Source organism: Diachasma alloeum, unplaced genomic scaffold (genome assembly GCF_001412515.2).
Source record: "Diachasma alloeum isolate Michigan unplaced genomic scaffold, Dall2.0 Dall_scaffold_00271, whole genome shotgun sequence".
NCBI classification, from domain to species: domain Eukaryota; kingdom Metazoa; phylum Arthropoda; class Insecta; order Hymenoptera; family Braconidae; genus Diachasma; species Diachasma alloeum.
In genome coordinates, this window is record NW_021680410.1 from 2,043,794 (window position 1) to 2,057,707 (window position 13,914).

Consider the following 13,914-nt stretch of genomic DNA (forward strand, 5'->3'; position numbering starts at 1 on the left):
GAACTTTCTAGAACGTTCCATGAATTCCTGGAGAAACAGACATCTATGTATCTCTCCCTTTAAATGAACTCTGAACATCCCTCTCTTTTCAGAGAAATTTCTATAGAAAATATCTCCATGGAATATATTGTGTAGAAAAATCTGATTCTATTGACTTCTCTGTCAGGAAGACGAAAACATGAAGAATAGTTTATTTCCCAAACTTTTGCCCTCAATTTACGCTGAAAGATTTCTTACATCTTATTTATTGTTAAATAAAGATAACATTGACTTTGATCAAACTTTGATTAAACCTTGATTTGATTAAAAGATTTCACTTTATTGCTTATTAATAAATTGAATAGAAACAAAGAAAAATAGAAAATAATATTTCAATGACTTTTTAAATTCAGAATATGAAAAAAAAAACCCTAGACATCATTCGACAACATCCTTTACGTGTCACTTTCCTCGTATGGACGCTCATATCTCCTTTCTTGCCTATTTGTGCATGGATATCGAAAAATTGGACCTATTGCTCAAATAATAACTTTTATTATATATCCCCATCCCTCATTTATCTGTCAAGAATAAGAAGAAAATATGAAGAATAATTTATTTCCCACAATTGTGCCCTCAATTTACGCTGAAGGACTTCGTACACATCTTATTTTTTTTGTCAAATAAAGATAACATTGAATTTGGTTAAACTTTGATCTCATCAAAAAATTTGAACTTAGTACTTATTAATAAATTGAATAGAAACAAAGAAGAACAGAAAATAATATTTAAATGACTTTTTTAATTCAGAATATGGGGAGACCCTAAAAAATCATTCAACAACATCATTTACATGTCCCTCTCTCCTCATATCAACTCTCATATCTTCTCTTTCGTAGATCCGTACACGGATATTGAAAAATTGTACTTATTGTTGAAATGATAACTTTTATCAAACATCCTCATCCCTCATTTCTCTATCAGCAAGAAAAAAACATGAAGAATAATTTATTTCTCAGATTTTCGACCTCAATTTACGCTAAAGAAGTTCTTACACATCTTATTTTTTTTGTCAAATAAAGATAACATTGAAGTTGGTTAAACTTTGATCTCATTAAAAAATTTGAACTTAGTACTTATTAATAAATTGAATAGTAACAAAGAAGAACAGAAAATAATATTTAAATGACTTTTTTAATTCAGAATATGGGGAGACCCTAAAAAATCATTCAACAACATCATTTACATGTCCCTCTCTCCTCATATCAACTCTCATATCTTCTCTTTCGTGGATCCGTACACGGATATTGAAAAATTGTACTTATTGTTGAAATGCTAACTTTTATCAAACATCCTCATCCCTCATTTCTCTATCAGCAAGAAAAAAACATGAAGAATAATTTATTTCTCAGATTTTCGACCTCAATTTACGCTAAAGAAGTTCTTACACATCTTATTTTTTTTGTCAAATAAAGATAACATTGAAGTTGGTTAAACTTTGATCTCATTAAAAAATTTGAACTTAGTACTTATTAATAAATTGAATAGTAACAAAGAAGAACAGAAAATAATATTTAAATGACTTTTTTAATTCAGAATATGGGGAAAGACCCTAGAAAATCATTCAACAACATCATTTACGTGTCCCTCTCCTCATATCAACTCTCATATCCCCTCTCCTCACTTGTGGATTTGTACACAGGTATTGAAAAATTGTACTTATTGTTGAAATGATAACTTTTATCAAACATCCTCATCCCTCATTTCTCTATCAGCAAGAAAAAAATATGAAGAATAATTTATTTCTCAGATTTTCGACCTCAATTTACGCTAAAGAAGTTCTTACACATCTTATTTTTTTTGTCAAATAAAGATAACATTGAAGTTGGTTAAACTTTGATCTCATTAAAAAATTTGAACTTAGTACTTATTAATAAATTGAATAGTAACAAAGAAGAACAGAAAATAATATTTAAATGACTTTTTTAATTCAGAATATGGGGAAAGACCCTAGAAAATCATTCAACAACATCATTTACGTGTCCCTCTCCTCATATCAACTCTCATATCCCCTCTCCTCACTTGTGGATTTGTACACAGGTATTGAAAAATTGTACTTATTGTTGAAATGATAACTTTTATCAAACATCCTCATCCCTCATTTCTCTATCAGCAAGAAAAAAATATGAAGAATAATTTATTTCTCAGATTTTCGACCTCAATTTACGCTGAAGAAGTTCTTCCACATCTTATTTTTTTGTCAAATGAAGATATTGAATTTGGTTAAACTTTGATCTCATTAAAAAATTTGAAATTAGTACTTATCAATAAATTGAATAGAAACAAAGAAGAACAGAAAACAACATTTCCATGACTTTTTTAATTCAGAATATGGGGAAAGACCCTAGAAAATCATTCAACAACATCGTGTCCCTCTCCTCATATCAACTCTCATATCCCCTCTCCTCACTTGTGGATTTGTACACAGGTATTGAAAAATTGTACTTATTGTTGAAATGATAACTTTTATCAAACATCCTCATCCCTCATTTCTCTATCAGCAAGAAAAAAATATGAAGAATAATTTATTTCTCAGATTTTCGACCTCAATTTACGCTGAAGAAGTTCTTCCACATCTTATTTTTTTGTCAAATGAAGATATTGAATTTGGTTAAACTTTGATCTCATTAAAAAATTTGAAATTAGTACTTATCAATAAATTGAATAGAAACAAAGAAGAACAGAAAACAACATTTCCATGACTTTTTTAATTCAGAATATGGGGAAAGACCCTAGAAAATCATTCAACAACATCGTGTCCCTCTCCTCATATCAACTCTCATATCCCCTCTCCTCACTTGTGGATTTGTACACAGGTATTGAAAAAGTGTACTTATTGTTGAAATGATAACTTTTATCAAACATCCTCATCCCTCATTTCTCTATCAGCAAGAAAAAAATATAAAGAATAATTTATTTCCCAGATTTTCGACCTCAATTTACGCTGAAGAAGTTCTTCCACATCTTATTTTTTTGTCAAATGAAGATAACATTGAATTTGGTTAAACTTTGATCTCATTAAAAAATTTGAACTTAGTACTTATCAATAACTTGAATAGAAAACAGTATTTCATTTACTTTTTTAATCCAGACTATTGGGGAAGACCCTAGAAAATCATTCAACAACATCATTTACGTGTCCCTCTCTTCATATCGACTCTCATATCTCCTCTCTTCCGCACATGTACATGGGTATCGAGAAATTGTACCTATTATTCAAATGATAACTTTTATTATACATCCTCACATCCCTGTGCCAAGAAGAAAATATGAAAAACCATCAATTTTCCACATCTTCTCCTCCCACTTGCAGTTTCTTATAATAATATAATATTCTATAAAATATAAAATATACAATTCATTAATCATTTAACAATACCCGTGTAAACAGCGTAGGAGACCATGGCCACTGTAGCGAAAATTCCAGCTAATATCTGATTCCTCGTTTTATGGGGGAATTCAGGATCGGAGTCCTTGCTCAATCTCGTTTCATTCTCCTTGGACTTGATTTTCTCGTACTTCTGATAATCAGCCTCGAAGTATCTCTGGGATATGCGTGAGACGAATTTGACGAGATTTGTGCATGCCTTGAGGTGATTCTGGAGTGATGGGTTTGGCAGTGGTACTTTCAACAATGGCGCCAAGTACGAGAAGACTATTGCATCCAGATATGTCGGCTGCGAGCCGTAGAAGTAGTCAGCCTCACCGAGCCTCGTTGACAGCAGATTTAAGCACTTCTGGGCCTCGGAGTATATCTTATTCTCGATTGCACTCGTCACTTCCTCGTGCGGGAAGAGGGATTCTAGCATGGCACGTGCGTGTTTCTCGTATTTCGAGGGGTAGTAGAAATTCAGGGGGAATGGTATCGCTTTTGCGTACCAGGGGCGGATGAAATCGGTGAAGTTTCGTTGGTCGATCCACCTGGAATTCATTGCAATTTATAGAGGGGGGAAATTGCGATTTCGATAGAAAAATCTATTTAATTTCGATTGAATTTTTTGGTAGTTTTTGGGGAAGTCTATCGAAGAATTCTGGAGCTTTACTGCGCGTTTTTCATAGAAAATGTCCAACGGAAACTATTTTATATAATTTTCAATATAAGATTTCTATTGAAACATTTTCCATAGGAATTCCTGGACACGAATATTCTGTTTTTTCTCTTTTTTCTTCTTTTTTGACAGAAAAAATAAAACCAAAAAACCTGGAAAAATGGAGACAAGGAATTTATATAGAAAATATCTCAATAGAATATATTGTATAGAAAAATCTGACTCTATAGATTTTCTTAAAGAATATTTTCCAGTGAACGTTTCTTAGGAAAAAACACGCAGATAATAGAAAGTTCAACAGAAATTCAATAGACTTTTCTATAGAATTCGCGAGGTATTTTTATAAAATTTCCTCGCTGGTGTTTCAATATCTGCCAACAAAATCATACGATTTGGATGAAATCGCTCTCATCTTGGAGTTTAAAAATAAATTTCGACCTTGGGCTCAAAAAGCAAAAAAAAAATTGCAGTCACTCTCCCAATCTCAAGATAACCACGTTTAAAGAAGAACGATTTTGCAACTTTTTCCTATATCAATTAAATTTCAGGATGAGATTTGAATGCATCACGCACACCAAAATTTAATAGAAAATCCCATAGATTTAGGATAGAAATAGATGATAATTCCACAGATTAGAATAGGAAATTCTATAGAAAATTCAATTAAAAAAATCAGTAGAATTTGAATTTAAATATATAACTTATACTTTTCAGATATTCTCTAGAGAATTTTTGGTAGATTTTCTTGACGGAAAGAAAACAAAAATAGAACGAAAAAAACATGGAAAATTGGAGCCGACGAAATTCTCTATAGAAAATATCGCAACAGAGTAAGTTGTACAGTAAAAATTAAATTCTATTGCCTTTCGTACAGAACAGTTTCAACAGAAATCCAATAGAATTGTCTTTCAAATTCTCCAGATTTTTCTATTAAATTTTTTCGTGCATCATTTTATTACTGTACATATCAATCTCCACTCACCATATAAATTGAACAGCTGGATACAGACTCTCCTTGAGCATGTACTCATAACCGAGAACCTCGGAGCATTGTTTAGGTGATAAATGGAAGTCTGCATTGTAATTCCGTTTGCGAAATAATTGAATGATGTCTTGGATTGAATCGAGTGAATTGACCCCACATTTGAGTACCGGTAAGTGGCCACGAGGAGTTCTGAAGGGATTGCTCGTTGGATTCACTGTCAGCGGTACTCCGCTGAATTTAGCATAGGCCTGGAACCACCGGACGCATCATCAATACATCAACAACAATTCGCTCAACTCGCAGAGGATTAAACAAACATATGATTCAATACTCACCAGAACTTGCAGACACGGAATATCCACAGACGGTAGGCCCCAGTCTCCCTTCCACACATTCAACTGATACTCATCAACAACATTCATATTCGAGGATCATTAGTCGCCGATGGGGAATTGATCAACGAACTTGTCATTGAAATTTTCGTTGAAACAGTTGAAGTATTTTGGTTGAGACGAATGTTTTATGCGTCTAACCTATAGACGACTTAAATCTCGTTTTCGCGACTACTGCGATTGTTTTATCGCGCCGGTTGCGCCCTAATCTGGGAAAGGCGCGGAAAACAACTCGATCGTTCGGGAGAGGGGGGTCGTTCAAAGAGGATATCCCGTACTGTCGCCATTTCCCCTTGAACATGTTCAAAATGGAATGAATAGAATACTTTATTTCCTTGATGCTACTGTTACAGTTTTACATCTACACAAGCCAATCAACAAGTATCTCCAATAACACTGCAATAAATTGTTTTTCATCACGCTGTGACGAAAAGTGAACTTTTCGGCACGCTCCGCGTACCTGAAAGTCCAATTTCCGCCACATTGTGATGAAAAATATTGTTCGTAACTCGTGAAAAAATGTTTTTTAGCTCGTGGGATTATATCACTCGCCTTCGGCTCGTGATATAAACCTCCCACTCGCCAAAAAACACTTTTTTGCACTCGTTACGAAATATACTATTTATGTCAGTAATGTCTGTAAGGTATAACAACTGATGGTAATATCACAGTATCACATTTGAGTATTTGTGCAATTTCTAGTTTCTTAAAATTTCTTTTCACCGTAATATCTCTCAACACTTTCTCCATCTTAGCTAGCCCTACACATAACGGTACATTTACTTCTCCTGCTTAGGGCATTTAATGTTACTAATTAGTGCTTTCAGTCTTCTCATCACCAGCTCGCAGCTTATTGCGTGCTCCAAAGATTCTACACTGATAGAATGATTCATTTATTCCAAACGAGATTCGTTAACTATTAACGAATGAATATTTGGTGGGACCGAATAGACCCTAACCTCCAATGAAAATCCATTCGTTAACAATAACTAAACCGTTCTATCAGTGTATTGAGTCATTGCATGACCGGCATTTGGTATCCATATAGCCGCCTTTACCCTCTCTCGATGCATTGCCACATCTCCTTCTAGCCCAAGTCTCTTTCTGCCAAGGCTTCTCCAAAATGGAATGTTCATTTGAGATTATGCAAACGACCCCCTCCCCCCTCGATCGACAGGTTTCGTTCGCGCATACGTTGAGTATCAACAGGTAGGGGCAGGAGGAGTAAAATTAACATTCATTTTATCATTTTATTTATTTTTTTAATTCTCTTATTTTTATGTTTTTCTAATGTTCATAACTCAGGAATAAATTCATTAATTGACGTCAGAAGAGAAGCAATTGCCCTGTTTATGGAAATAAAATGATCCCAGTTCATTGAAAATTACTCGAGCTATCGATATTTTTTAAAAAGTCAAAAGTGTCTATTTTGCCCCATTAGCCCCTAAATTCAAATTTTCTGTTGTTTCAGTCTGCATCAGTGCAAGAACTGAAAATAAGTAAAAGATGAATTGGGGACGACCGCATTTTTTTGCATCATTCTAATAAATAAAATTCAAAGAAAATTAGAATTCTTTTTTAAAGAGAAAATCAGCGAAAAGCATCGCCTAAATTCTGCCAGAATTAGAATTAAAAAATATAATAATAAACAAATTACGGGTAATTGGAAAAAAATTATCCCATTTCATTGAAGTAAAATGAGCTATTGACATTTCAAAAAAAGGTAAAAGTGTCCATTTTTCCCCATTAGTCTCTAAATTAAAATTTTATGTTGTTTCAATTTGTATTGGTGGAACCACTGAAAATAAGCAAAGGACGAATTACGGACGATTACATTTTTTTGCAGTCCAAAAAATTTTTATTTTTGACCGTGAAGATAGAACCCTTTATTTTTTGCATATAATAGAATGGTGTCTCCGCGTGGAATTCATTCTTTCTGTACAACTTTTTCTATTGAGACATTTTCTATAAGAATTCTCCGACATGAATTTTCTAATGTTTTTTCCATTCTACTTATTTTCTTTTCATTAAAACAATTCAACAAAAATCGTAGGATATTTGAGCCGAGGAGTTTCTATGGAAAATATCTTAATGCAATAAATTGCATCGAAAAATCGAGTTTTATCAACTTTATCTATAGAATATTTTCCATTGAACTCTTATTCAAAAAAAGCGCAAAGAAACGTACGACATCTTTCTACAAAATTGACCAAAAACTAATAGACATTTCAATAGAAATCAAATAAAATATCTAACTAATTTTCCTGAGAAATTTTTCCATACATATAATTGATACGTATAATTGATTTCATACTATACTGCCCCCTAAAAAATGGGAAATGGTACGTTTCATTTGCTCTTACGCATGCGCACATCAGTCGCGGAAGTATCAACAGGTGAATGAAATTCTCCTGACGTAGCTCCTGTATTTCCCCGTATAAAATAAAAACTAGAAATCCACATACAATCCAATTCTGCCCGGAAAACATCAGCATAAAACATCTTCGCAAGAGAAATTAAAAAAAATAAAATCAAGGTAAATTACCGATCATCTCTCTAGAAATATCGAATTTCTTAATATTTGTTCGTACCCAGGAAAACTCATGACTCAATCCATGATGTTTATTGCAGGCGCGATCTCCAACGAACGGAAATATCATCAGAATATTCGCAAGAGAATAGGCTCCACCTCATGAAACTGCAGAATGCGAAAGTATCAACTGGATCTCGCTCTCCGTCGATTGGCGGCAATCTCAATTTCAAAATACCTGTGGAAGCATTCGCACTTGAAAGATCTCTTGAAGTCCCATATAGACGAGGATACAAGCCCCGAGGATCTGATGCCCGCGGCTATAACCAGTTTGATAGATCATCTTAACGTCCCTGAACCGGTCAAGGAAGAACTCATGTTTGCAGTGGGAACTATGGGATCGCAGATATGGTTTAATGTATAGTTTAATGTTATTCGAAATTCCAGTGTCAGTTGATCCCAAATGTATTGATTGCATTTTCCGAATTCAAATTTTATTCACTTTTTGGTTCCGAATGAAATCATCTTTTTGCTTCCGAATTGTAATCGTTCAGAAGATCGTAATCGTTGTGAAGATTACGATTCCTTCGGCGCCACTATTTGACATATATTTTCCGTACCATTTTTCCTCAGGAATACGCGAAAATTAAAGGGAAAATTCCCTCTCAATTAGTTTTTGTAATAGGGTAAGCTACCCAGTAGATGGACACTGCCCTATAGATGGACGAGCTACTTATAGATAGGAAATTACGCAAAATATACTGAAATGTGAATTGTTGCTTTGCATTTTCACTAACTGTTGTGATTCTTAACCCCTGAGTGACGATTTTTTTTCGATCAATTTTTTTTTCAATTGCTAAAAAACAAACGTCCATCTACGTGGGCAGTTTTCTTAGGCGTCCATCTACTGGGCAGTTTACCCTATAAGCATTACAATCCTTATTTTTCTGTACTGCTTCTCACGATTTCTCGTCTGGGAATTGGTATTACATACTTCCCAAACTCGAAAACTTGAAAATCACTACAGAAAAATGTTGTTCCTGGGCTGTTGCGATGGGGTTTTTTTACTCGTGTGGCGTTGGTCTCCGAGCCGTAGGCGAGGAGTGGCCAACCACACGAGTAAAAAACCCCATCGCAACAGGCCGGAAAAATACTATTTCAAGATACGAACATTTCCATAAACCTTCGTATAGGTACTTGACATTTCAATTCATGCGCTAACATTCTCGCATTTGAATTCAATGATTATATTTACAACATCAAAACAACAAAACTCAATTTTAATGCAATTTTTTTGTTGCAGATTTTTTTATTCAATTTGTTTTCTAAAAAAATTGCAATAATAATCGTAAAAATACACACTGATTCATTTATTCCAAACGAGATTCGTTAACTGTTACCGAATGAAGATTTGGTGAAACCGAATAGACTCTCGCCTCCAACCAAATCCGTTCGTTAACAATAACTAATCCTGTCTGTCAGTGCAGTCAAAAAAATCTGCAACAAAAGAATTTTCAGTTAAAAACGCAATCAACGAAGGCAGTGTCACCTAAGTGACACCCAGTGACTAAGTGTCAGAATTAATACATCAGCAGTGAATTATCAACGTGTTAGAACAGTATTGACGGAAGGCAATACTGCGTCGCTGCGTCTCTCAACGTGTAAAGTATTTTTTTTTTTCATCACGCTGTGACGAAAAGTGAACTTTTCGGCACACTCCGCGTGCCTAAAAGTCCCATTTCCGCCACATTTTGATGAAAAATATTGTTCGTAACTCGTGAAAAAATGTTTTTTAGCTCGTGGGATTATATCACTCGGCAAAAAACGCTTTTTTGGACTCGTTACGAAATATACTATTTTTTTCATCACGCTGTGACGAAAAGGGAACGTTTCGGCACACTCCGCGTGCCTAAAAGTCCAATTTCCGCCACATTTTGATGAAAAATATTGTTCGTAACTCGTGAAAAAATGTTTTTTAGCTCGTGGGATTATATCACTCGCCTTCGGCTCGTGATATAAACCTCCCACTCGGCAAAAAACGCTTTTTTGGACTCGTTACGAAATATACTATTTTTTTCATCACGCTGTGACGAAAAGGGAACGTTTCGGCACACTCCGCGTGCCTAAAAGTCCAATTTCCGCCACATTTTGATGAAAAATATTGTTCGTAACTCGTGAAAAAATGTTTTTTAGCTCGTGGGATTATATCACTCGCCTTCGGCTCGTGATATAAACCTCCCACTCGGCAAAAAACACTTTTTTGGACTCGTTACGAAATATACTATTTTTTTCATCACGCTGTGACGAAAAGTGAACTTTTCGGCACGCTCCGCGTGCCTACAAGTCCAATTTCCGCCACATTTTGATGAAAAATATTGTTCGTACCTCGTGAAAAAATATTTTTTTATTTCGTAACGAGTGCAAAAAACACTTTTTTGCAGTCGTTACGAAATATACTATTTTTCTATTTCATTGGTTTTATCGAAGTAGTTCTCGATTTGAAACCCCTCCTCTAGCCTGCCTCCCCTCCTTTACTTTTCCTCTCAACGTGTAAAGTATATTTCCATATTTAAATACAACCGTTGAAGTAATTATCAATGACAATTAGCACAGACAGTTTATCAGTGAATCAACAGTGGTTTGTCAACTCAGCAACTCAACCATAGTGAAAGAGACTGAATTAAATGTATATATTTAATCAACGAAGCAGTTCGATTCCACTAATAAATGCGGTGTTTCATAATCAGTGAATTTCATCATTTCGAGCCTTCACATTTAAAACCATTTCCCACAATCAACCCTAAACTAGCCCCTCTAAACAATCTCATTACGATAATTTCATTATCTCACTTACATTCGAAGATATTCGTCGAATACTCGGCTAAGAGCTAAGTTGACTTAAGGATGTTCTACACCCTTTCTGCCAAAATTCACGTTTTTTTAATTTTTCTGGCAAACTTATGATGGAATTGACGTGAAAAAATATAACGTTTTTGCGTTTTGTCATTATTTAATGACTGACGAAATTTTAAGGTGGTGCGAACATTTTCCTGCGTTTTCTCTAAACTTTTAAAAAGAATTACAAAACTGTCGAAAAAACGCATGAAAATTATCGCACCATTACGCAATTTCGTGAGCCATTAAAGAATGACAAACCACAAAATCGTTATATTTTTTCACGTCACTCCCATCGATAATTTGCCAGAAAAATGAAAACAACGTCAATTTTGGCTAAAAGGGTGTCGAACATCCTTAAGGGGAGACTACTGTGAGTTTTAAAAGTCGTGGGTTATTGGGGTGAGACTTTTCATACGTTGAAGATCGATTATATAGATCTGAAAATGAATAATTAGTGCAAAAAAAATTTTTTTTTACTGTTCGTTTGCCCGAAAACGCTTAAATTGCCAAAAACAGTCCAGGGCCTCCAATTTTTGAGCTACGAATGATTTTTTTTCTTCAAAATTTTCGGAAAAATGTGTGGGATAACAATTACGAGCTAGTTTTTTTTAATTCACCTCTTACACGGCTAAATTTCCTTTTTTTGTATTTTTTTACACAAATATCGAATTTTGTTATATGAAAAAAAAAATCAGCTGTGTAGAAGTCGAATTCAAAAAAACTGACTGGTAATTGTTGTTCCACACATTTTCTCGAAAATTTTGAAAAAAACAAATCTTTTGTAGCTCAAAAATTGGAGACCCTGGACTGTTTTTAGCATTTTAAGCGTTTTCGGGCAAACGAACAATAAAAAAAAATTTTTTTGCACTAATTACTAGTTTTCAGATCTATATAATCGATCTTTAACGTATGAAAAGTCTCACTCCAATAACCCACGACTTTTAAAACTCACAGTAGTCTCCCCTTAAACAGTTTTACCTCTTCGCTACTGAATTCAGGAGAAATAATGGACATGTATTTTTTTCATTATTTTTATCGTAATCCTCGGGAAATTTGGTACGGAAAACCTGCATTCAATCTTGGCGCCAAAGGAATCGTAATCATGCCGAGAGGTATTTTATATGAAGCTTCGACTGTATTACGATTAATTAATATGATCGAATTGTTTTTCTTCATTTCAAAACAAGGTATCTGAAGATTTTCAATGGGTGTATTGCGGTGTTCCTGCAGACGACTCAGGGTCCTCATCGAAGCCCAGCGATTTTGTGGACCACGTCCGCTGGACTAACCACGGATGTATCGATCGATCCAAAACAATGAGATCACTCTACTTCTCCGGAATTCTCCCACGAAATCACGTTACGTGGGTGGAGCTCTGTGTCCACTGCCTCGAAGACTGCGTGCAAGATCTCTGGCTCAAAATATCGAACGTGGATCAATTCCAAAATTGGAGGAATCAGGCGCTCTTCACCGAATTGGCGTACGATGCACTTTCCTCCGCTTACTGGAGCGGACGTGTGCAGAATAATCGGGAAATTGTGATCGATATGTTCGAAACAATAACAGATCACTTTTATGAGCGCAGCTATTCGGTGGAGGAGAATATGTTCGTAAATTCGTTCCTCCGGAAGAAGTATTCGGCGGTTAAATTTTTTTGGGATTTGTTGAGTGAGGATCAGAGGATGAGAATGATCGTTGGAATATGCGAGAGAATTTCGTCTGGTGATCCTGAGACGAAACGGTTCAAGGATTTGTTTTTCATGAGGGACGGAATGAGCGGTGACTTACTCATGTCTTTTCTGCAACAATTATCGGATTATGGTCTTGACGATGTGAGGATTAAACTATTGGGCTCTGAGTTCGTGCTCAAACAACTGTTGGACTGGCCTTATCACGAATTGTTCATGGAGCTGCTCAGAGAATCGTGGGTTCACCACGATTCCCTCGATTACAGTCCGATAATTTCGTGGATTTTTAGGAATGTTTGCGATCAGCAGCAGTTTCTCCCTCGGGATGTCAAGTATCACAGGATTTTTTATGAACTCTGGAAGATAAACCCGAGGAATTTGAAGGATTCTGTTGATTATCATGATGATTTTAATCTGCTGTGGGGGTTGAGAGAGGTCGGGGTAATTAATCACATCCTGAAGGATGAGGAATTGAGGGGAAGGAGGAAGGAGTTTCTAAATAGAATCGCGGAGATTCATGGTCGTGGAAGCACTGATGTGGATTTTCTGGAAGAATTTATGGCGCTAGTTATTAGCTCGAAGGAAGAGCGAGAGTGGTTCAGGGGGCAAATCGAATTGGTCGCAAAAGCGCAGAACTAGAGTTTTTTTTTGAATTTATTGAATGAGGATCAGAGAATGAGACGAAACGGTTCAAGGACTTGTTATTTATGAGGGACGGAATGAGCGGTGACTTACTCATGTCTTTTCTGCAACAATTATCGGATTATGGTCTTGATGATGTGAGGATTAAACTATTGGGCTCTGGGTTCGTGCTCAGACAGCTGTTGGACTGGCCTTATCACGAATTATTCATGGAGCTGCTCAGAGAATCATGGGTTCACCACGATTCCCTCGATTACAGTCCGATAATTTCGTGGATTTTTAGGAATGTTTGCGATCAGCAGCAATTTCTCCCTCGGGATGTCAAGTATCACAGGATTTTTTATGAACTCTGGAAGATAAACCCGAGGAATTTGAAGGATTCTGTTGATTATCATGATGATTTTAATCTGCTGTGGGGGTTGAGAGAGGTCGGGGTAATTAATCACATCCTGAAGGATGAGGAATTGAGGGGAAGGAGGAAGGAGTTTCTAAATAGAATCGCCGAGATTCATGGACGTGGAAGCACTGATGTGGATTTTCTGGAAGAATTTATGGCGCTAGTTATTAGCTCGAAGGAAGAGCGAGAGTGGTTCAGGGGGCAAATCGAATTGGTCGCAAAAGCGCAGAACTAGAGTTTTTTTTTGAATTTATTGAATGAGGATCAGAGAATGAGACGAAACGGTTCAAGGAC

General features: G+C 35.6%; 2 protein-coding genes across 2 annotated transcripts; one reads left to right on the top strand and one right to left on the bottom strand.

Annotated features, from left to right (window-relative positions):
- Window positions 1-1,547: 1,547 nt before the first annotated feature.
- On the bottom strand, window positions 1,548-5,655 carry LOC107037822 (metaxin-1). Its single transcript, XM_015256583.1, has 3 exons — window positions 5,409-5,655; window positions 5,071-5,321; window positions 1,548-3,960 (listed from the first exon to the last, which is right to left on the bottom strand). The coding sequence occupies exons 1-3, from the start codon at window positions 5,493-5,495 to the stop codon at window positions 3,405-3,407; spliced, it is 894 nt and encodes a 297-aa protein (XP_015112069.1). The 5' UTR covers window positions 5,496-5,655; the 3' UTR covers window positions 1,548-3,404.
- Window positions 5,656-7,865: 2,210 nt separating this feature from the next.
- LOC107037806 lies at window positions 7,866-13,220 on the top strand. The gene is made up of 3 exons (XM_015256559.1): window positions 7,866-8,001; window positions 8,097-8,413; window positions 12,081-13,220. Exons 2-3 carry the CDS (start codon window positions 8,171-8,173, stop codon window positions 13,218-13,220), a joined length of 1,383 nt encoding a protein of 460 aa, XP_015112045.1. The 5' UTR covers window positions 7,866-8,001; window positions 8,097-8,170.
- The last annotated feature ends 694 nt before the right edge of the window (window positions 13,221-13,914 follow it).